This window comes from Anopheles gambiae, chromosome 3 (genome assembly GCF_943734735.2).
Source record: "Anopheles gambiae chromosome 3, idAnoGambNW_F1_1, whole genome shotgun sequence".
Classification (NCBI taxonomy): Eukaryota; Metazoa; Arthropoda; class Insecta; order Diptera; family Culicidae; genus Anopheles; species Anopheles gambiae.
The window spans coordinates 98,154,204-98,179,271 of record NC_064602.1 but is presented as its reverse complement, the minus strand read 5'-3'; the positions used below and the strand labels follow the sequence as shown (position 1 = coordinate 98,179,271).

Sequence of the window (25,068 nt, the reverse complement as noted above, 5' to 3'; positions counted from 1 at the left end):
TATGCACGTAATAATTAAACATCGGCTGAAATATAACGAACAAAAGCGGGGCACCTTGAAGCAAAACTTGGAACACACTTCTTCGCGCGCCATTCAATTGACTTCCAGGTGTTTGATGGAAAGTATTAACAGCGTGCAATTATTATTGTACTCTCGTTCCTTACTCACACACGATCGCGAACGGTACGCTGTGCAGCTCTTCTTGTATGTCAGGTTGAGGAGAAACTTCTCGCTGAAGTGCTTCAGCTCGAAACGAAATACTGACAAGTCACCTTTCCATCAACCGAGCTCTAGCAAACGGTACAAGCTGTGTACCCTTTTGCTCGCTCCCGTTTTCGACCTCCCTCCTTCTTTAGGGTACAATGGAGCCTTTCCTTCAGTCTGAACCGTTCCCGCTTTGGGACGAGCTGAAAAGAAGCTTCGATGATTCAATTAGTGAGTGAAATTTGAACAACATCCTACCAGAAGAGTCACGGGCAACATTAAACAGTGCCGACGAACGGAATGGCGCGAAAAATATTCGCCATCCTCGCAACCGCGTAACGTACAGGAATTTCTAGTAGAATTTCCCGGAAAAGCAAGGTATGATATGAGTGAGTGAACAGTTTTGAAAAGCTTCTTCGTATAGAAAGCCAGAAATACAGTAAAAATGAACCCGCTTCATCCCGCACACCTGTACTTGACTCCCTGTTGATGTGGGTGAATCGCCTGCGGCAAGAAAATCGAATTTTCACATTCCACTCATCATCGTTCCTGCGATGGGTTTCCTTCCGCGTTACGCCCGACTGATGGCGGTACCTTCCGCCACCAGTGTGCTGTGATATGGGCTGCGAGCGGTGTAACATTATCGATTTCTGAAGGATGCTGAAGCACACGACCGCAAGGAGCAGACCACCTTAATGCTGAGATGGTATGAATTTTACAACACCCTTCCAGACCGCAACACACTTCAGGCGTGCATCAAATTTCATTCTCACATGCACACATACACCCAAAGAGACTTGGTAGAAGAATGAAAGCACAGGCCCGTCAATTTGTTTTCCAAAATTCACAACCCTATTGGCGGGCGCGGCTTTTAAAGCCTGTTCCGCGCTACCGAAAACGTGCCCAAGACATGCTGGTAGTTTCTTCCGCGTTCTCCGAAAAGGCAGACTGGCACACCAAACAGGCTAGGATCTTAGCCAGATGTAAACTCTCTTACCTGCCGTACATGACACCGGGCGGAAGTATCGAAAACGACAGAAATTCGGAAAGGAACACAAAGACGCCCTCATCCGGGAGACCGGCATGCTGTGGGAACACTCCATCCGGGAAACTCTCACTCCCCAATCGCAGTAACAACGAATGATGAGTTTACTTTCATCGACAAAAAAGCCACTTCCGGGAACAAGTGCCTCCGAAGGACTACTCCCCGTTGCCGCACACTCATCACCATATTGACCTAGGCTGTTCGCTCGTAGGCACTTTCACAGGTGTTACAAGCACGTCGACCAATCCCGGGTGGCTTAGCGCTTGTTTTCCGTCAACCGCGGGAAAGGTTTCACGGTACATCAGAATAGCGACCGAAATTGTGTCCTCCGGTTGGCTGGGACGAACCTTGTTAGCGCCCATGTGTAGATGAAACACAAATTGATTTAATACTGTTGCACACGGACCGCGATGACAGAGTTGAACTCCATTGCTGATGGTAGCTTTGTGTTGCTGTTGAGACATCGCGTGTCCGAGCGCTTTGTGGAGCGGGTTGTGGTCGGTTTAAAAGCAAGCGAAAGAACACTCCAAGCGAGAATGTGAGCGATGAGTGGTGGCTTATCTGATGTTGTCAAGCGTACAGCACGCCAAACACGACCAGATTTCCATTCAGATTGACGCACTGTAGGCTTTCATCCCGGTCGCTGTGGTTTGATGATAGCATCCCGCTTTAATGTTCCCGCTGTTCGAACCGCTGTCCGAAATGGAATCGATGATTACGAACTGATAGCCAGTGATAGCACCCTTATTCGGATGCTCAAGCATGTCCCCGTACCAGCAGAGACGCTTGGCACGGCTGCGCTGTTGTGTAAGTGAAGCACAGCTTTTCCAGGAGCGTTTTAGCAGGAATTCACTTACGTGCAATAACATGCCCAACCGGGATCTCGATGGAAGAGATTGTTCCAGGAACACCTGATCACTCCACTCTATTGGTGGTTTAGTGAACCGGTCCGGGGAACCCTAAAAGCACTGCCGATTTAGGAGGCAGAATCTTTCGTGTACAACAAATTATCCGATCTGCGTGCAGTTTCTCGCCTGTGCAGTTTCGGGTAAGTTTATAAGTGCCTTCATAAAAGCGATTTCCATCGAAACTACCTGGCGCTTTAGCGTGTTTCTATAAAGACTCTTTGATAGTCATGTCGTATAGATGGTGTGTCGCTTAGGATGGAATTTACTGCAAGCTCCTCTTGATATTCTTTTTTACATAATGCTCTTCTTCAGGGAGTAGAATTTCCCAATGCTCAGCATTAGCTTCTCGGATAGCAAATCAAATTTACATCGCTAATAATATTAAATTCTCATGAAAAACGGTATCAGATGTGGATCTACTCCCTGTTGAATTAGTATGAAAGAGTGATGAGTTCTAATAATTTGAAAATCTTTTGAAAAAACAGTTCTATGAACGAAAACAGCCGAACACATTTCCCCCGAAATCAGCACTCTGTTCATTTATGTGACCGCACCCTGCTTGAGATAAACTAATTTTACAATTCACCAAACATCGTTTGACACTTTGGAATCTGTTTCACAGATCACAAAAATCAAACGCCATGACCGGACGGATGCGGGCACAATCCCACTGTGTCTCGTGTTTACCCTTTGGTGTGTAGTAACAGTTGCGCTCAACTGTTCCAAAGCTTCTCAAGCGTTCGTTTCGTTTCTACCTCCGTGGAAGGCAATTAATTTTCTAGCTCATTTAAGTTTTATCGACCGGCACACGAACGGGCTCGCCTGCTTCTTGCCACTGGACGTCGGAGGGATCGGAGGGAAGCTTGAAATTTCGAACGAAAAATATTCCAATTTCTCAAACAAACGGTTCGATGATGAGGACGGTGATGATGATGGTTTGAGATTGTTACTTTTTGGGAATGGAATTCTTTGTTGTGGAGAAACTGAATTTGATTTTTATGAAGATGAGATTGCTTTGTTCCATGTTATTTGCAATATTGTGACAAGAGTGAAGGACAGCGAAATGAAAAGTTTCGTTATCACTACAACATCGAAAGCATAAAGAAGTAATCTGCACCGAATTATCACGAACCGTTTCGATCTCTTTACTTACTACGAAAGCCTGCTGCTATTTGGATGATTCTCTCAAATTATCGCAACACCCTGGCCACCTCTGCCGGTGCCCATATACCGTAGCACCTAAGTGTAGAGGTAAAATGTGGCTCGTCTGACTTGTGGCCGGAAGGTATTTGTTCGCTGCCAGTTTGCAACCGAGTGCCACTAATCAATCTTACTCCCCATGGCAAGGGATCCTACATGACTTTGGGATTGATTTTTCCAAACCCACCACCTGGGCCGGATGGACCGAGAAAGCCTTCTAGCCTTCTACCAAGTGATCGATGATGCTACACGAACCGAGCAGTCGAAAAGCAAGAAGCGCTTGGCATAGTTTTCATTTCTTCCCCGAAACTCATCAGCCTTTGGGAAGTATGTGTGTGTGTTTGTGTGGCACTGCTACACTGCTGTTGTGTTTCCGCGCTGTAACGGCGTGAAGTATGGTTTCTTGCCGAGGTGAACTAGCGTTACTTTAGCTAGCCGAAACCGAACTCGTTTGTCTCGAAGCTCCGTGCAGAGTAATCAATCAGCAAACAGCAAAGGTGCATCCGTATGGCCCTTGGGAAAGTATAATTAATTAGAGTGCAGTGTGCAGTTTTGCATGATAGTGCCTTGCACGCTCAAAAAAATGTAAGAAAGACATGAACATACCACACTACCACACAAGATCCAAACTCATTTCCAACCAAATGAACTATTCCTCAAACCTCAATCTGCAAGATATCCTTGTTTACTTATTTTCCTCGTGTAAGTAGTAAACGCTTTCCAAACATAATAATGAAGAGAAATAATGTCAAGAAGTTGTCCAAAACTATCACCATGGCTCCAAATTGACAGTTTTTCCTTACTTTCCCCACATCAGCATAACTCTCGCTTTATTTGCTGCGCCCTTTCCAGGAAGCATCACTGGACCGAAAAGATTAATGATTGCTGATGGACAGATAAACAAAGATATCAAGTCGTGATCGCTTCTTCTCCTTCCAGAGATGAAAAATGCCTTTCGAAGCGAATACAACATTCCGCACACCCACTGCTTCATGGCCCTCCGCTTCTTTCTCTCTTCACACACACACAGACCACTCACCCCTGCACGAACAAATACACACTGATGGACGGACAGCCTAAGAAGGGCTGTCATGTACGAGTAGTGTGAATTTAATCACAGTTTCGCCTGTCCTCGTATGCATGCAAGTGCTCGGAGTCATCGGTTCAAGCGGTCCTCTTCTCGGACCTAACGAAACACGGCAACAGCAAAAAAGAAAAGCACTCCACCTCTGGACTGTCCTTACTCTGCATGTTTTCTCTCGCTCTCTCCTGTTAGATTTACCATTCATCCATCATTGGATAAAGGTTGGCTGTGATAGAATTAAAGATTTATGTACACGAGCGGCCGAGCAGCGCGGGCCATTCATCATGCCAAAACTGAAGATTTGCTCTCACTGGCAAGCGACAAAATGGCGGACCAGACCCAGACCGTCGTCGTGGTCGTCGTGGTGGTGGTCGTCTGGATGGTACAGCTTCGTCGTTGACAAAGTCTGTCCGGTGCAGCTTTCCGTCCCAGCAATGTGCAGTGAAGTGAATCAAAACGGTGCAATCGATACGTTGCCCTCCCTGTCTCTATTTGCTCAAGTACATTTTGAACTAATAGCTGCTGGAAGCGATCAATGGCCTCGTTGGAATTGAAATAGGATGCAATGTGGTCGTTTTTTGTTTAATCACTGCAGCATAGGAACACTTTAAATCAAACAATGTCGTAGAATTATTTTGCTTTCTACTAAATAGAATACGTGACTGAAGGTACACTGTACAGGAATCTGTTCCGTGCACGCACACGTACCGAGTTTCCTATTCGCAAAAAAAAAAAATTGCACATTTTCACCCCGAAAACCAACGATTGGCCAACCGCGGAGAGAAATAACGAAACGATGCCACAAAAACGTACACGAAGCAGTCCTTCGTTGGTTTCGAGGTGGAGGTGGTTACACTCCAACCACCAGGAAGACACGACTTTGCCTCATGCAAATCAGGGCCGGTACAGCGACCACCACCAACTTGGGTCTGCTTTTAATTTTAAGTGTCGTGTGCTATGTTTTATCGCAACACGTCGTGGCGTATTCTTTTTTTTACTTTTATGCGCTCTAACTGAAGAGCTGAGGATGCACGTTGCGTTAAAATTCGCCACAATGGCGCAGATTGTGTGCCGTAGCTTCCGGAAGCGGTTTTTTCCAAAAGGGGAAAATGGAACAAGCGAAACAGCAACAACGGCGCTTTCCAGGCAATGGGGTTCTCTAACCATCAACGCTGAAGTGGCGGGATAGGAAACACACGCACGCACGGGTAGAAGGGATAGCAGGGGTAGATTGAAATTAAAATTTTCATTTATACTAAAAATTCTGCGGCTACGATGCATTTCTTCGCACACTTCCTTCGGGGAAGCTTGAAGTACGCGACTTCCGGTCGCGGTGAGGGTTTGCATTAGAGAATAACTTGCTCCCGCGCCCGCTTCGGTACGAATGAGAGATGGCAATTTTGGCTGTGCCATTGTTTACAGCGTTTTGTTGGGGCCATTTTGCTTGCGCACAAGCGTGTGCCACAGTTGCTCTACTAAAGCAAAACAGGATTTCGATGGCGCAGCAGTACAATTTGCAATAGAATCTTTCGCCCTTTCTGTGCAGTGCAGCAAATTTGAAAAGGAAACAAAGTGAGGGCGCGCGTTGGCACACCGAAAAAAAAAACTTAATTTTCACCCACCATTCAAAAGCGGTGCGATAAAGTGGGAAAACTTTGCACATCTTTCGTGCCGGCGCTTGTAATTATTTTTACGAGGACACTTTTGGTGTTCGCGAGGGTGCGGCAACGACGGCTATTGCGAGCAACTTTCTTGTGAAGATCTTTTCAAACTATTCTCGTGTCTCGTGTTGCTTGACAGAATTATGAACTTTATGTGTTGTACGTTGTAAATTGTTTCATTCTTTAACGGTGGGAAAAGTGTGTGTGTGTGGGTATTTGTAATGTTTCAATAGTGCAGCGGTTTAATATAATGTTTCCTGTTCTTTTGTCACATTAAACAAGGTTCTATTGATCAAAATTGTTTTGAGAGTTTGTCTTAGTACCAAAGCACGCACCCATCCAGTACGTGATGCCAGCGCACAAGCGCAAACTATACCGCTGTTCGACAGCCTTTGCTAGGCTGGAAGTGATTTACGCGCTATTGGGACAAACAAAAAACGCGTGCAGTGAGTGATAAAATGATTAATCTCCTTTGTCCACTTTCCTCCCAAGTGCCAGGACGGGAGTGAATGGACTTTCAGGAAATCGTGTCCCTGATGTCTCTTGAGAAATTGCGTACCACGATAAAACAGTTTCTTGTTGGTCGGGAAGCTTCCAGGCTTGTGTTTTTATGTGTGCTGATGGGAGTTTTTCCCTTCGTTCTTTGTTTTGTTGTTTCTTTAACCCATGAGTTAAAGGTGGTTGTTTTTAGGTTCGTCCAACGAACCGTCCAGGAACCTTAATAACGCATCCAGCTCGAACAGTGTAGTGATGTAAGTGTTTTCCCCCTCTATCTCATAAGCACCACACACATACACATACACACACATAGCCGATGCTCCCGATTGTTTTTTCTTCCCTCTTCTCTGATCTGATGCGTCAGTGTATTTTTGTGAATGGTTTATTTTTTATTGTTCGGAATGCTTCGAAATGCGATTTTTATGAGCCACTGTGTACTTGCGTCCTTGTGTGGGTCGTTTTAGTGTCGTTCAAATTCCAGCTGCGGTGAGCCTTGCTTGTTGTTGTTGTTGTTGTTGTTGGCGCATGGACGTTGCCCTTTTTTTGTGCGGTGTAAAGTTTTGCAAAACTCTACCGATCAGCCCGGAGGACAATGACTCGCCCCCGGGAGTACAAACTTCCATCCCTCCCATCGCAATGCCCGGGCACGATGCGTGGTTGGCCGGTGGATGACGCTTATTCTTTATTTGCTTCCATCTTTTCCGAAACCCCGGAAGGAAATAATGCGATGATAAATGGGTGCAGCAGAATGGTTTTATTATTTCCTGAATTATGCGGAATACTGCCCTCGCCTCTAGGGCTGGCCGCTTGGAATGTGACACACAGTGCCACGATGGGAGAAGGAAAGGCTTGTTGCCAATTTTTTGCCACTGGAAAATCCCATTCAATCCGTGTTCAGGGACGGTCAAAAAGAGCAAATGATCGTGATTTTTTGTCACCTAAGCGAAACATTTTCCTACGGCCGGTGCGAGAGCTGCCCCAGCGTCGGTGGGTAAAGCTGTTTGCCATGTAGTTAGCCCTTTGCAAAGAATGATAAAGATTGCAGGCCGATAAAAAGTGAGAATAAAGGTCGGTTTGGCTGGGGTTTTTTTGCGGCGCTGGTGGCGATCATTTTCTGGCGATGGTGCGCCTTTTCTGGCGTTATCTGACGTGTTTTTAGACGAGGGAAAAGGCTTTTATCTTATCCCCGATTCGAATGCGTCAAAGTTGGATACGTTTTGCCAGTAAATGAGAAGCATAAATTTGAATTGCTTGAAGCAAACTTTTCCCGCTGTGTAATAAACGCTTAACTTCAGCCCACCTCATCGATCTGTTCCAACATTTCGTGCTCCGACGGATTTTCCGATCGATTGTTGTCATCTTTAATTTGTGAAACCAACGACACCGCCACCCTCTCGAACCCAAATCCGTTTTCAGTTACTTTTTATGGGCGAATAATTTACGACGGCATCGATAAGAAGCTTCCCCGGTTTTGGGGTGAACGTTCTCGGTAAGCTTGTAATGTGTGGTTCTCCTCTTCCTCCTCCTAGTCCTTCGGTGCTCTGGCGTGTAACCCCTTACGATTGACTTCCGCTTTTCATTGTTGCTGTGCTCTCAGCGTCCTCTTCTCCCCATAAAGCTCGACCCCATAAAATGCACCGTTTTATTGTAAGGTAATAAAATCACGGCACGGCATTTCGACCATCTTCATTGGCCTGGTGTGGCGGAGAAGGAGCAAAAGGGGTTGCGAAAGTCACAAAAGATATCTTTCGGGGCTTAGCGAAACTTTGCCGGTGCTTTGCGCAAGTTCGTCTAGTGGCACACCTGCTAACCGTTAGTAGAGGTCGATTGCTAAACATTTACGCAAATGGTCACCTTAACCTTACCGTTGAACCTCGCAGGTGTTGATGCGATTGTCACCGGACGTACGGACATCACGGTGCGCCGTGATAGAGGTTGCTGTGCGGTTGTATCATAACGCTGTGATGGCTAATGGTATCTGCTAACTACAACACCGGCGTGTCCTGTGAATTGAATTTTCTGGACACGAAAAAACAAAAAACCTTCCCAAAAACCTGTTCGTTCTCTTACCATTCAGATCTTTTCTCGTTCTCGTAGTTCGTTTCTTAAGAACGTGAACGGCTACCCCGCACTCATCTGCCCAAGGTAGGAGGAGCTCAAATAATCTGGTAGAAAAAAACACATGCCTTTTTATTGTACAACCGACTGGCGAGGAAAAAATGCGTCCCCTTTATGCCACAAGAAACACCATTCGAAACTTCGAGCAGCTTCCACATACACACACACACGAAACACACCACGAGGTGTCCCTAGAGAGCGACTGTATCATTTAGGGTCCATTTGTGTGGTCCATTTTGTAGCTTCAGCTCTTTGTGTATGCGAATGGGAACAACATCAACGCAAAGAAAAAAGAACGAGCGGGTGGTACCGTTTGCCACTTAGCACTTGAAACCATTTCCGATTCCTCCATTCCTTTTCTCTTGCATCTTACCTTCCACTCCCTTCGGTCGTTTTATTCTGTCTGACTAAGAGCCCTCGGAGAAGGTTTTCCCAATGATTTTCCCGAAATCCCGTTACCCCACACATACCACACACACACGCAGCAGCAGGAGGAGGGATTGATTCAATTTGGTCACCTGCGTCCCCTCTCCTGCGTTCGCACGCTCGAAGCAGGAAGGATAACAACTTCCGGGTTTCGGCGTTGTGCGTCCCTAAAGAGGCATTCCGACACTCAGCAACACTCATTTGATTCGATGCTCGGAGCCGGAAGGAGCCGGCCGTGTTTAGGAGGGCCATTCGGTGCAAAACTACTACCGTCCGCTATCATTACTTTTTTACACTCTTTTGCCCCGCCGGCCGGAAGCACACTCATGCTCGGTCTCATTCGTTAGTGGATTTTATTTGTTTATTTAACCTAGCAACGGGCTGCTCGGTCCTATGTATGCGTATTTTTATCCACACAAACAGCCGCCACTACACAGAATCCATTACGCTTCGGGAATTGTGCCACCGAACGCTGCGCGGCTACGCAACCAAAGGGATAAAAGGATAACCACATTTGCTGCCACGACGCGCTTTTTTTTTGTTTTGTGTTTGTCTTTGTCTTCTCACCACACCTCGCTAAGTGAAACATCAGCTCGATCTAGAAATCGTTCCGCGCTTTTCCGCCCACTCCTTTGCTGGACGATTGAATGGTATCGGAGTGGATGCGCAAGTGAGCGCCACGTTGCAATCGAACCAATGTCAGCGGGTCAGGGTACTTTAAAAGCATCCCTCTTGGGTGATTGTTTGCCAAGGGAACAGCCCCCGTTTTGAGGATGTCGCCCGCTACTGACACTTTGTCACACTGTGGATGCACACACACACACTGGCGCAACCCTTTTGCGTGCGATCGCTACCTTTCGCCTGGGCGGGAAAGAAAGTAGCTCGTTAGGAAGCAATTATCGGATTAGCTTAATTAACCTCCCACATGTTGACCTTTTTTGCCGTCATTTTCCCTCTCGTCTATTTGCCACCCGCGACCGGAACAGATAATGGTAGGCAATGATGCGCGCGCGTATGTGTGACTACAGCATGAATGTTCCAAGGTGGATCCTTCGTCGCATCCGGTCATCCGCCATTAGCAATCCATTCGGGTGTAATCAATTTGCGTTTGCACCCAGAAGCAGCTGATTCCTGTGGTAGCAAATGCGGAGGGAAAGGGTGTTCCGGGAAGGAATAAGTGTTTGATGGGATAAAAGATGATAGAGCCAATAGAGAGCGGCAGCGGTTGAAGACTAATGATTTAAAAACGCAGTTTTTTTTTGCTAGATTGCACGCATCCGTGGATGCAGCGATTAGGAACAAGTACAGTGTCATCGATTTTTCTTGTCATGATGGATAGTTTCTCTTGAAAATCTATGAAAACTAAAAAAGAAAATAGAAGCATGAGCAGTTAATTTTAAAGTGTAAAATAAAGCACAAAATAATGGGTATGGTTTTTTCGGTTTCTTTCTCCTTGGTCCTGAATCTGATCCTTCATCCCATTTTGTTGCTGGACGTAGAAAAATGTTAGCGTGATTAAATTCGCGTTACCATTGCATTTCTTCAGTTCTGTTACTTTTTGTGGAATTTTTTTACGTTTCAATTTAGCCTCTCGGTCCCCCAACTACACAGCTTACAACCTTCTCGGGAAGCACCCAAGGCATTTCTTGCTAGCAGGAGAAGCAGGGCTTGTGGTTAATTCTAGACCTGCAAATTTATTACGGTCACCATAATATTCGCCTCGAGCGCTACACCAGACTGGAGTGGGAAAATGAGAACATTTGGTCACGTCTGTGGCTAACTGTTGAACTCCTTAAGAAATGCGCCGGCACGAGGTGTCACCATGTTCTAAAGCAATATTTCCATTCCCCCCCGAAATGCTGCGACAGGCCGTTCGCCTTTCACGACCTCCCGTAAGGTCGCTAGGTGCCACGGTCTCTGGTACCGAAGGAAAGTGCCCCAAAACCGCAAATTAATGTTTCAATTCTGTCGACATTTTAATTTCGCCCCGACGTGACGAGTCGGCCTGCCGTGACAGTGCGTGTGACCAGCGATGTGGTTTTTCGGAAATGTAATCTTCTTCACGAAAGACCGGAGGTGTGGTGGATGTTTCTGGTGCGTATGTTACGGTGGTGGTTTAATTTGGTGGTATTGTAAATTGCTTTCCGACTGTAGCACTGATTACGTGGATATGTTGTTTGACAAAAAAGGTTGACCTTGTGAGATAAATATTAATGACTCTGCTCAAAGCAGAGATTTTGAGGATTCAATGTGAATGATAAAACGTTAATTGTAGAATATACTGTAAAAAAAACGTTAAAATATCCCAAATATCATAAATCATAAATAATATTAAATAATTTCCTTAAAGCAAAACGCATATGCTCAGCTGAACCACCATGCGCCTCCATCGCTACGGGAGCTAAACCGATTTCTCTTCATGTTTTCGCCTTCTTCACTCAACTAATGAGTTGCCACAGCACGCACCAAACGCAAGCAACGTTATAATCTACCGTGATGGTATTTATTGCACGCAGAAGCGTCCACTACAATGCTTTAGCGGGGGAAAAGGCACGAACCGAGCAACGATGTTTCCATCGTTGAATGGAACAAACATGAAGGGTAGAAGAAAAAACAGAACGCAAATACAAATACAGCCTGTCACTAGCAATAAAAATGGCTCTCCGTGCTTGGCAAGCTACCGAGCGAAAAGAGTCGCTGCAGGAGGAAAATATATCGAAGCAACTAAAATATGAAGTGAAGGCAGCACCGGTCGCTCAACTGTTGGCCTCTGTTTTTGCTCGGATTGGAATAGAGCCGAGTAAAAACAAACAAAGCCAAATGCATCCTTAATCAGCGGGCTAGCGCTGTTGACGGGCGAAACGTTTGCCGTGTGCCGCCTTGTGCAGCTTATCCTCTCGACATTTTCCTTCTCGGAGATATTGAATTGTTTTGTTTTCATCTCAAGTGTGTTCCTGATGCTCTCACGTACTTTTTAGAACCAATCTAGAAGAACAAATAGACAGCGGCAGAAAAAAAAAGATCGACCTGCCAAGCAATGCGCTTGTTTCGCGCAAAAGTGCACACTCTCATTACCTATTCCGGTTGCGTTGCCACACGGTCGTTCTTATAAATCATGAACCCAATTTCAATGCCACTCATCCTGCCAATATGTTCACGTACCGCACGCGCATTCGAGGAAGATGCGTGCCATTGCTATTCGATTTTTTTCCGTGTTGTCTTTCTGCTTCGTGTCGCTTTGTAAGACAGGTTTTTAACAAACGCGCCATGCATACACACACATACGCGTTGTTACATGAAGGCATATTTCCAATTCCCATTCTGTCATATACAGCTCGGCTACGCTGTGTGGTTGGTGGTCTCGGTTTGCGCTGTGCTGCTCGCCCGGCTCGACAAGACAAAGGAGCAGCCAGTACATGACGTTTGAATTATGCAATCCGTGTGTCTGTTTGGTTGGAGTTTCTACTCTTATTACGTACCACACATTTATGCCACCCGGATATGAATCGACAGGAAGTGCGTGCGTACACACACACACAATCGAGCCAACGGAATGGAGTGTTGTTTTGTTCGCATTCGGCTGTGCAATCGAACGTGCAAAAACGCGCCAGCGGCAAAAGCCCCTAAATGTAGGCAATACGCTTTACAACTTCTTTTCGCAATTTTCAACTGGTACATCGTGACTATTTTCATTATTGTTTCGAAAGCATTTGTGCTCAAATCCAAATAATAACTAACTTTAAAGGCTTTTCTAACGGTGAAACACTGAGTTTTCGTTGATTGAAAAGAGTCTTTGAAATGTTCCATCAACTTCGAATGGGGTTTGTCGCTAAGCGGCTTACGAAGCTGCTCCATAACACCGAGGGCTGCTGCCCTGTCAAAGCAAATACGCCCACCAGCCCGTGTTGTGCAATCACTTTGAACGGGTCGTATCCTGAACGGAGACATTTCAACATCCGGCCAACCTCCCAGGTGGTGCCACATCCGGGTTGAGGGTGTGAAAGAAAATACGACAAATCAAGCCTTACAATCGATTCTTCTTACCTTCGAGATCGACCACCCGGCCGGCCCGTTTGAGCGCCCGGACCGCCTCCTCGTGCGTCGCGTCCCGCAGATCCTCCCCATTGACGGACAGGATGGCGTCACCGACGTACAGGCCTTTCGCGTTGTCTGCTGCCATGCCGCGGAATATTTTCGAAATGAGTATCGGCATCCGGTTTTCGCGCCCGCCCTTGATCGAGATGCCGAGACCGTTGTTGTCCGATTTGATGACGCGAACCTGGGTTTGGGGATAAGTAGAACAGTAATTGAATTAGTGGCCACTGTTTGATGTGTTTGCAATAATATTTCAACCTATTCGGTGAATTGGTTGTCCCTAGAAGCTTCAAACGATTTAAACAATAATTGCGGCACGCGTGTCTCAACGTGTTATGTATCAATTTCCAAGATGCTATAGCGTAACAATTTGTATACTACAAAATGCGTGCTATTCAACAAGTTCCTTTAAACGTTCAACCTACACAGCAAAGATACAAATATAATCATCTTTCCCCGAACTACTCCCATCTACAGACGTCGTGTGGGACTAATGTCAAAATTGTGTTCACACTCTCCGAAATTGCAACGAGTCCATCGCGGTTGTGAAATTCCAAATCCATCCATCGCTCTCGCCCACATGGGTCCATCACTTTTGCCCAGAAAACATTGGCCGAAATATTTACGTACTCTTTGCCGCGCATCGTCTGGACCCCCGGAGCACACGAAGCTAACCCACATAGCGGCCTGACGGTATGTGGCCTGACAATTGGCCAAATTGACATCGAGCGAACTCCGGGGTTTCCAGAGCGCGACCCACAAACAAACTGCCTCCTATTCTTGCCCCCGGCCCTCCTTCTAACCCTCTCCAAAGCTACGGTTCTACTCACATGTCGCTTCTGGTTTGCCACCGAGTCGGGCACGTCACAGATCTCGGCGATGCCGTTGTCGATGCTGTTGTTGTTGCTGTTGTGGTTGTTGTTGGCGCCCGGTCCGTTGCTGTGGGTGTTGCCGTTAGTGCCGTTCGTGCTGGTCGCATTGCTGGTGCCGGTGCCGTTGCTATTACCGCCCCCGCTGCCACTGTTGTTGTTGAGGAAATTATCGCCATTTAAGCCGCCACTGCCCGGGCCCGGCACCCCCGTCCCCGGCGCGACCCCGTTCGGTAGACTGACGCTGCCGTTCGATGTCAGCGGCGTGGATGCGTTCAGGCCGGTGCTCAGGTTTTCCGACGAGTGGATCGATGGCCCGGAAGCGCCCGCCGACGACGGTTGGGAGGAGTTGTTCGAGCCATTGTTACCACTGTGGTTGCTCCTGGTGAAACAGAACAGGAGAGATAGAGAGAGAGAGAGAGAGGGAAAGAGATTTGTGAGTACGCACAGTGAGTGAGTGTAAGGAGAGGTGCCATAAGCTGTTTCGATTTGTTTGAATCTGGGAATGCGGGAGGGAAAAAAGCATTGCCAGATAGGAAACGAGGCAGGAAATCGACCGGCAACGAATATCTTCCTGATAGTTTGTACCTATTCGCTGCAACTATTCGGAACAATAATCGGAAGCGGTCGAATCTACGCGGCAGGCATCGAGATCGGTCGCGCATTGTTGTGGTTGAAATCGGGTTTCTTTTCAGGTTCATCGTGCAACGATTTTCATGAGCAAGAAGAATAATCAATCAATTTTCGATAGGTTATGAATAGCGCCGTTATGCGATAAATTGAAACAGCAATCTCATTGTCTGTACTGTACCGCTACTGGATGGAAAGCAGTATAGGTGGTATCAAATATGTATCAATTTGGTTTCGCCATCGGCAGTCGCTGTGCAAACGGCGGGGCACAAATGGAATTCACCGACCGCAGCGGAATTGCATCACAACGTCTTCAAGCGGCAGATAGTTTTCATCAATTACTAGGAAAACTTTCCCGCACTTACGGAGGGAAAAGGCTTCGATTGGAAGGGTTTAAACACCGAGGGAAAGGGGAGTGTGAGTGAAAACATTTGCTGGCAGTGTTTGTACAACTGAACTGCATTTAGCTGGATGCTCTTGTTGCTAATGCTTCCATCCGGTGCACCTCTTACGAAGTTGTTGCGAACAACGAGGAGGTGGGATCCAATTATTTTCATTTCAGGGAAAGTTTACACGAACCATTTTCTTCTTCCTTTGCACTGGAGCAGCTCTAAGCACCAAACGCCCTTGTAGTTGAAAGATTATTCGTGCCAAGTAATGATTTTTTCATATGTTTCGTGTGTTGAGCTGTTTTGCTTTTGCTCAGAAAATGAAGTAAGATCATTGCGCAAAACATCGATGATTCATTTTGAGTTAATTATTCAATTGCATCAGCAAACCTAACGATATATTTGTGATGAAGAAGGAGATACCTAACGCTGCTAGTGAGCGTACCTAAAAGCTTTTTAATGTTTAGCACTGTCGTCTGCTTACTGGATACAGCTTTACCTATTTAATATTCAGTACTCCCCACAACGATCGGAAAGCTTCGCAGCAAAACCACTTCAAGAAACTCTGCTTAGCGGAAAATCCCCGAAAAGAAAATGGTTTCCCTAATTTATCCCCAATTTCGTACATCGCACCGCCACCGGTAGATGAGGCGTGAACTTCCCCATGGTCGAAAGTTCCTAGTAACGCTGTCGATAGAACCACCACCAACCAACGCCCTTCCCTCTGGATGATCCGCCATCGGTCGACAAACTTTCTCGGGCCAAGAGCCCGCAGAGTATGTGATAATTTCGCCGAAGAAAGTGGCGTTAAGGGGAGGATGGGCTGCAGCAGCTGAGGATTAATGGGACACGACTTGGGTGTTTAAGAAAGGTTTCCTCTGGATCGAACTTGTGTGGGATTTCCGTTGATGAGGTGGAAAAGGTTTTGTTCGCAAATTTTCGCCACCGTCATCATCATCGCCCCTTGGCCGACGAGAGCGGACGAGCGGGGGATTCCGGGTATATGTGGGCTATATTCCTCAAAGCAGATCAAACAAAATTCCAACATAATAAATCGATGATTACATTTATTTTCCATTCAAATTGAAAGGATTGAATTAAAGGATTTAGTTTGTCGCGTGTTTTTTTGTAGAAAACAGTGCAACATATTAAATCAATAACCCGAATGGAACCCCAATTCCTGGGAATGTAATGTAGGCCACGGTGAAGAAATTCAAAATGTTAATGCCTGTATACATTCCTATGTAATCATCGCCTTCCAGGACGGTCAGACCCGGAGAAAAGGAAACCCGGAGGTTCGACTGTGGTAAATATGGTACGAAAATTCACATTCCTGTCCCGTCGCTCGTTTTGCTCGCTCGCGCAAAAGAGACACCCGGCCTGGCTGGCGTGCACGATTCAATTAATTTGCCCGCAAAACGTGTTGCTCTGGGCGGAAAATTGATTAGTGACGGTAATTATTTATTAATCTTCCCTTCCCATTGCTGTTTCGCGCGCCCGTTAGCGTGGCCCATTGCGAGTGCTATTTTCACGGCATGTTTCATGATGACTATGGCTCAATTAGTGCTGCTAGCTGCTAAAACACACACACACACACACACACACACACACACACACACACTCGTGGCTGTAACAGTGTGTGAGTGTGCATGTTGGGCTATCCAGGGAAGAGGGAAAATTATGCGTGATTAGCGATGGGAGGCACATACGCGTCCGGACGCATGTGTGCTGGCGAACACATCGCCATTCCGCCTCAGTCCTGTTTTGCGCATCAAGATTGGGCGCGCGAGATGCCACGTGCTGCACGAGACATTTCTTCGCAGGCTCGCGAGTAGCGTGGGTCGGGGGAGGAACTAATGCTCTGGACACTTCCGCCGCTCGTCGCAAACTTGATTAACATCTATATTTATCCACGACGGTTCCGATGGGTGCGCCCAATGCTCCCCAGAGGGTTCTACTTCGGGTGTAATGAAATGGCATGGACAGTGGGTCGGTAGGAAATGAGCCACGGAAAATGTGCGAACGGATGACGCAGGCACGTGGGCAGCGGAAAAAAGAACCAGAAGCCACGCCGGACAAAGCACATCCTCGTGGCTTTGCTCAAATGAAAACGTGACTAGGTTGTAGTGGATTATAGGTAAATAATCTTCTACCTGATCGTTCCCACATATGTCACAAACTTGTTTTTGCATTCATTTGTTCTCTCTCTCTCTCTCTCTCTCTCTCTCTCTCTCTCTCTCTCTCTTTCTCCTGAATCAAATTAAGAACGTGTGTCCGAACTCGATGAAGTGTGACTTTGGTCGTCGGAAAAACGTGGTCGGAATTCTGTTCGACATTCATTTGCTGCGTGTGGTTTACCCATCTGGAAGCGATGCTTCTATCTTGCTGGTTTGCTGGATGTCGGTTTTGCGAAAAGGTGATGATATAATCCCCCCTGAGCATCGATAATGGTGGTCGAATGAATCGCCACAGGTTAGTTAATTCCTCAATGAATATTCACTTGCACACGTTTATTAATAGGGCACGATTATCATTGATGTGCACCGGTTGAATTGATTTCAGCTCGTTCGCGATCAGTAATCGGTAGCTGATTGATAAAAACCGTTTCACGGTTGCATAAAATAAGTATTAAAATCAAATTTTATTAAATATAATATTACGGGTTTGTCCAATACTCCCATCCACTACACTACACTTCCCCGGCGCCTATCGGTGCAGAAAACAAATGCATGCAGCCTTATCGCACGCAACCCAAACGGTGATAAATTTTACGCCAAATTTCAAACCGCTCTCACACATTTTATTAGCCATTAGTTTCAATTACCTTCAATTTTCCGTCTCGTTCCCGGGGTGAAGGTGTCGTGGCGTGGCCCGGTGGGCCGGATGGGGCTGCTGCAAATTGGCCTGCATCCTTTATTTGCTGTTCGGGCAAATCCGGTTGGCCCCAGAGAACCGTTCGATTCATTAAAACGAACCACCAGTCATCCCACACCGGTTTGAAGTACCCATTTTCTTTTGCGGAGAGCCATTTAGCGCCACCCACCCCTTCATTTTGTCCCTAGACTTTGGTATCAAAATCGACAACAAAAGACGTACGACGCCACCATCGTCGAGTCGTTTGAAGCCCGGAAATGTCATCCATACATTAGCTTCCGAGGCCTCTCGTGAGCTGAAGCTGTGGTTTTCGTAAATGGCTACCATAATTGCTTACCGCATGCGCACGAAACCGAACGGAGCAGCAATGGTGACGGACCGTTTTAACGGCGTATCCGTCGGCCGAAACCTTTTTCCTATTAGAAGAAGTACATGGAGCCGGGAAATCGGGTGGGACGGATGAAAAAAAAAACAAGCTTAGAAATTGGCCGAATTGGTGTGTGTACGGCCCACCATCCGAGTGCTTTAATATATTCGAACAATTTCGCGTGCCACCCGTCGCACACACCCATCCAAGTAGCCTGCGACTGCTTCGTGGACGCGCGCTTTCTTGGGCAACGACGGGATGTGGTTTATTGGGTCATTTCGGGAAGGAAACACCTGGCAACGATGCTTTAACGGTGGGTTTATAGAGCACTGCTATAATGCGTTGTGCCGGTGTGTGTGTGCGTGTCGGTAAATGAAAACCTGATGGGAACCTGTTTACCTTGATGGGCTGGAAGCTCGGAATGGAGCCGAAATATCAATTTAAAGCACTTGGAAGGTGAAATTGCCCCATAAAAAAGTGCGTTGGTTGCGTTTAATGAAGCTTGCTGAGTTCTTTCTTTCCGCGAAAGTGTCTATACTATTCATGTTCTTTACCAAAAAAAGCTATCTTGGCTGGTTTCAAGTTCGTCCGGTTTAACAACGTCAAACCTGAGCATATTTCCCTCGGTATTGTCAGCTGATTTGGTCGTTACTGCCTGTTTCATGTGCACATCCCACAAGTTTGGTATGTAGCTTTCAATCTGAGCTTTTCGTTTCATCTCTAGCACGTGGAAAACAAAATGGAGCATCAATAAACCGATTGCGTTTCCGATTCGTTCCCCCGAAAACCACAATTCATGATGCAAATCGACCAGGAAACATGGACCACCACACGCAAAAAAGAAGGTGGACCTTCCTGCATTAACACACGACATACACCCAAACCCTTTGATAGAATGTGTGTGTGTGTGTTTGTGGGTGAGTGGAGCAAGAAACCGTCTCCGAATTCGATTGCACAACACAACACAGACCGCAATCTACGCAATCGCATGTGGTACAAGCTTCTGGCCAAACTTCAAAACCAACAGTCTCCACAAAAGCTTTTTTCTCCCCCCCACACACACACACAAACACTTGCTGTTGAAAAACCGCACTCGATCTTTCGGATCGGAAAATCAAAACACTGTCCCACCGGTCGTAGTGCACCGGTATTGCTGCTCGTGGAAGTGTCCTTTACGGTCGTCTGATGGCCACAAGAGCGGAACATGCGGCAGACAGAATCTGTTCATCCACGGCCGTTGGCCGTCGACAGTGGCTGAGATCAACCATCCGGGAGCTAGTGGTCCGGCCGGGAGTGTCTGGTGAAGCATTAATTAAACCTGGCTCGTTCTCGCAACGAGCGACGGCCGCCAGCCAGCCCGGTATCACACGTTCGTGTAGTGCTTCAATTTTTATTCCACCTAGCTTGCCCCGGACAAACACGCTCAATTTTTGGTTTCCATCAGCTCGATTGAGAACAACGTTCCTCCGGCTCCGGCCGGGGATGTTTGTTTCAACGCGCGTGGCGAGACACTTTGGCACGGCGCTAGAGACGACCCGGTAGGACGGATTTTTTGTTCATCCCACCAGTGTTGTATCGCGCTCTCGTTTGTGTTGCCGGTCTGTGGACTACCTAATTTCACCATTTCCGGCCACTTTTCCTATCCAAACATCAGCAGCTCCCCACGTGTGTGCCTTTTTTCCAGGTAAATGGAAATTGTATCGTCACTAACCGATAGCTGATTGCTAACCGGGGAAAAAATCAAGTGTACATAACAAAAAAGGTTTAAAATCAATTACAAATCACGCACGGGGAAATAACCATTCAAAATACGCTTTCTATGCTACTACGATTACCAACGACGACAGAAGCTCATTGACCAGTCGCAGGACGCTATAAAGTACATATTTTAATCATCAATATCATTACAAATTGATGATCGTTGCTATTCCGTATTCGCAGATCTCGCGGATAAACCCAATCAACCAAACAGCTTTCCTCTCTACCGCAGGATCACACCCGCTCGATTGCATTTGCATGCATTGCATTTTTATCTGTACATCAAATTTAATTGACCATACGTCGACATTATTTCACTTGACCCGATCGCTCCTAGCAGGTGTACGGAAGGGGATAATGCACCGCCCGACTGCGGAGCGTCGAAACAGGATGTGGTTGGCCACATTAATAAATTCGATATCAATCAGTCAATCATGAACCGCGCGATTGAAGCGAAAGGGAAACACACCCCCCTTCGACGGGCAGCGTCTGTGGCGCATGGTGGTGGTGTGCGTATTAAACACGTACACATCGCAGCTGGTGCCAAAGCCGTCCTTTGCAGCACTGCAGCGCGCAATGGTGGAAGTGTGTTTGAATTGGTTAAGTAATGTTTGCGTGCAAAAATACAACGACAAACACTCGCGTTTGTCCGCTTTCCACAGTGAGGGCAGGAAGCATAATGAGCAGATTGGTGTAATTATTTGTTGACCATTATAAAAATCGATAACATGCGCTCAACCTGCGCTACAGATGGTACGCGGACGGTACGAATTTAATACTGCTAAAGCATCTACAAACGATGATGATATTCCCTTTTTTACGAAGGGATATCAAATGAAAGAACAATTAAATAAATTTATTTAATGAGTATGACCGCTTTTCCAAATGTGCAATGAATTATGCTTATAATAGAAGTGATATCATGTGCTTCCCAGTCCGAATCGGAATCCTGCTCCAATCGAAAATGTTAATTAAGCACAAATTTGATGATGAAAAAGAGCGGGGATGAACACTTGAAAAGAAAAGGCTTGGCTTTCGTTCCCTTGTACCTACCCTAACGTGCCGTTCAGTGTGGTGGAGTGATCGATCGGTTCGCAGGCTTCGTCCAGGCTGACGGAAATGTACTCCGTTTCCAGGCTGACCGACACCCGGTACCAGGCGCCCCGTACCCGCGTCTCCAGGATGCCGCTCCGGACGCCCGGGCCGCCCGCCACCACGATCGAGGCCGATCCCGGGCTGTTTCGACTGATGGTACCCGATTCCACCATGGTGCGAGGCTTTCAAAATTGCTTCCACTTGGAACCGGCTTGGGCCGACCCCACCCTACTACTGCCGCACCCCTCTCTTTTGGAAGAAAACGGTGACCGATGCGGGATTAAATCGGCCTCTATGTTTTTTGTTTCTCCAGTTGGGTTGCTCCCGATTGCTCTCAAATCACTTTTCTCGATAATTTCTCGCTTTGAAGTGCAGGGTGTAGGTGGATGTTGGGATTTTTTTTCGCACTTTCTTTCTCTCACACCAGTTCCTGTATCGGGTGTTAGTATCGTGTTTCGCCTGCTGCTAACGATACCCCAATGCGGGCAGTCTCCGATAGGTCATGATGAAATTTTCGAACAGCAGCTCGCTTAGTATCCCGATCGAATGTTGCTGCTGCGGCTGTTGAAGAAAGGGAAAAGCATAAAGGAGGAAAATTATTTTCGGGTAAAAACCTTTGTACTAGCTTCGTGGAAAAGTATGTATTTTGTTTCTTCTTGCTGGTTCGAATATTACCGTATATTCATTGTAAAAATAAACACGCTTAACGCATTAGTTCTTCTCGCATATTCTACAATTTAACGTTAAAATGAGGAAATAAGTGTCTCGAGAGGGCTTTTCCTATGCTGCTACATAAGCCTTCTTTAACAAACCTCGTCGCTCTCCAACCTGTCTGTCAAGAGCCCTCTCAGAAAATGCTTACTGAAATAGGAATGCAGAATGCCCTAAAAGAGATGATGTCTTTTAAATATTATCCAAAGGTCGCCGTTGCTAAGCTCGAAGCTCATCATAATTTCCCACCGGCTGGCACTGAGTCACGCTGCTGTCCCGTCGAGGAAATATGGGGGAAAAACAACACCGTTGAGTAAACATTTTCCCTTCAAACGCACCATGGTTCATCGTCGCGGAAGAAAAGTGGAAGAAAAAGTACAAAGCGAATAATTCCGGGGATGACACTTGAGCCGGCTTTTCCTGAAGTGTGTTCCGTTGCTGCCCAAAACTCGTCAGCAGCAGCAGCGAACGGAGAAGGACCGATGTTGTTTTTTTCTTTATTTCCTTCTCCTTCTACTGTTACTTCCCAGCTGTTCTGTTACCTTTCACTTTGTGCACAAACTTTCACCCTCATAAGCACTCGACAGCAAGGCTCACAGCTTTTCTCAAACCTTTGGTTCATTCTCGGCAGGGTGCGAATGATGGCGCATTTCTTAAAATGAATCACGAAACGAAAGTGCGCACCATTGCTGAACGGCTTTCGGGGCTTCGGCAAAAGCTTTCTTCCGCCGATATGACGTTTTTGGTGCGCGTGCGAAAGTTTTTTTTATCCAAAAAAACAAAACAAAAAAATGGGGAAAACTTTTGTGGTTGGTCGCGGGATTATCCGTTCGTCTCGGCGGTGAAGCAAAAAACACCCCGGCCAAGACAGTAATGTGAAATTATGATAATTGAAACTTTTCCTAAACCGAGCACAAACCAACTGAGCGGCAAACTAAAAGGATAAAGCGGTTGGGGGTAGTAAACCGTTCCGCTGGAAGGTTTTGTTCTTGAATAAATTCAACATAAACTATGGCGGAACAAAACCTCTCCCTCGATCCCGGGGAACGCGCTTAGCACGGTCTATGTCAAGGACACGGCGGGGCGCAGAATAATCATGCACAAATACGCAATTTTGAGCTGCACAGGCGGGCAGCACACCTGCAGGAAAACTTTGCTCGTTGTGTGTATGTGTGTGTCTGTGTGTGTCCTGTGGACGGCGAAACCTTTTGACTTTCTGCTCAGTTGTTTTATGCGCCGCACCTTGCCGGTTGAGTCGTCCAGTTCGCGGCGGATTTTAGTCCGGGAGCAGCAGCGGGGGAAATGGGTTTGGCTTGTTGCCTTTCTTCTTGTGAATCCACGTCAAGTGGGACTGCTTTTTGTGGATTTCATCTTTAAAGCATCGCGCAAACGAGCACTCTATACAGAGGAATGGCTTGTACCAAGCAGCAAGCTTAAGAGTTTTGGTCTTTGGGAAACTTGTTTGCTCGGGAAAAAGTGCGGAAAAAAGCTCATCTCCCGCGTTTTGAAACGCGCAGAATATTAAACAGCTCGATGGAATACATTCAGCCTTTGTGCGATGAAGTAAAGGCTCACTTGAATCGCTTTGAAATGTATCAAGTATTCTTGCCTTTGGACTACACAGATACTGAATTGTCTTTACTCCCTTTGCCGAAGATGGAAAGGTTGGATTATCTATTTTATTATCATTAATGATGCTCATTGTAGCTGAATAGCTTTGAGAAGGGATGTAACATATTTCCATAAGAAAAGCATTACGTACTGCTTACCCCGCTTACCTCCAGGTGCGAGAGTGATTAATGTGTACGAATGTGGCGGAAAAATCCAACTCTCCCAAAACTAGACCTCTATTTGTCCTCAATAAGCTGCCACCTTTCCTGACCAAACTAAGAGGCGGAAAATTCCAACCGTACCGATGGGGAACCTGACACAAAAATTGATTACCGATTTCTGCCCGTCCTAACCAGACACACTCACTTTCTACGCCGTGTGCTGCATTCCGGCATGAGTGGTTGTGTCGGTCAGTCATTCATTTCGGACATTTGTGGCATTTGTCGTGTAGGTTGTGAAGCATTTCGCTATTTGTACGATTTTCGGACCATTTTTTGTTGGATTACCAATTCCTCCTCCCTTTCCACAGTGCGATGAGTACAATGAGATGGTCGAACAACTCGTACATGGACGATGGACAGTATGTTTGTTCAGGACTAGGCAAGCTTACTATGGAATTAGAGCGAGTGGGTTTTTGAGGTTTGGTCAACGCTCCCGTGTGCGCCCTGATTTGGGTACAGCATTTTTCGTGCTCTTCCGGAGACGTCCCATGGACGGGGCAGGCAACTTTTTCGCAAGAGTTCATTGAAGAGCGATCATTGTCCGACGGGGAAGCAAGCGCTGGCATGCCAGCAAAGCTCCCACACAAACAACGCATGTACGGGAAAGCCTAGTGGCAGTGCCTAGATAGAGGGAAGTATCGGCGCTGACCATCGAAAATGGGGTGCCGGTCGGTTTATTGGGAAAATTTTCAACAAACTTTCTACCGCTAGCGGTCCCAAACCGGATGTCAACCCGGGTACATATGAACAGGAACGCTTCCGAGCTGCGCTCTGTGTTAGATTTCGCAATAGAACGAGTGATGTGACCGGGCGAAAGACATCGGAGGTAGGGGATACAACACAAATGGAAACTATTTGCCTTCGTACTAACGAAATCATGGCTGCCAATCGGGGTGGTTCGCTTCATTGAAGCAGACCCGATGAGGGTCGAGGTGGTTTTGTTTGTTTCAAACGACAGAATATGTCGCTCAACGTTTTTTTTGTAGTACTTTGAATTTTGGGGTAAGAGGATATTTCGTTTGTGAGGATGGCTTACGGTTCGGTTGACTTTTGTGTGATGTTATCTCATTTGTTGATGCTGGAACTGCTATGGTGATAATAGTTGGGTAAGTTTTTTGGTTGTAATTAATGTCCAGAGTTAGGAAAGTGATCATTCAAATGGCTAAAATGCATCATTTTCTATCCATAAGTAATGAGATGAGTGCAGAAAAATGGCTTCAAAATGTCTTAAACAGTTGGAGTAATTGCAAAAATTGATCTTGTAATGATGTTCATACACGTTTCTATTACTATTCAATGATTTT

At 46.4% G+C, this 25,068-nt stretch overlaps 2 protein-coding genes across 6 annotated transcripts in view; one reads left to right on the top strand and one right to left on the bottom strand.

The window, feature by feature from the left end:
* The window catches only part of LOC3291563 (transcription factor mef2A), a 114,666-nt gene that overhangs the window by 40,530 nt on the left and 49,068 nt on the right, over positions 1 to 25,068 (top strand). The gene's annotated exons all lie outside the window — the stretch shown is intronic.
* Positions 1 to 25,068, bottom strand: part of LOC1280355 (beta-1-syntrophin) — a 100,000-nt gene that overhangs the window by 36,434 nt on the left and 38,498 nt on the right. For all 4 annotated transcript variants that reach the window (XM_061659321.1, XM_061659320.1, XM_061659318.1 and 1 more), the window contains exons 3-5: positions 21,180 to 21,782; positions 14,070 to 14,490; positions 13,189 to 13,423 (exon numbers count right to left, since the gene is read on the bottom strand). In XM_061659321.1, coding sequence (XP_061515305.1) covers positions 13,189 to 13,423; positions 14,070 to 14,490; positions 21,180 to 21,394 — 871 coding nt within the window. In that variant the 5' untranslated portion in view covers positions 21,395 to 21,782. The remainder of the gene's footprint in view (positions 1 to 13,188; positions 13,424 to 14,069; positions 14,491 to 21,179; positions 21,783 to 25,068) is intronic.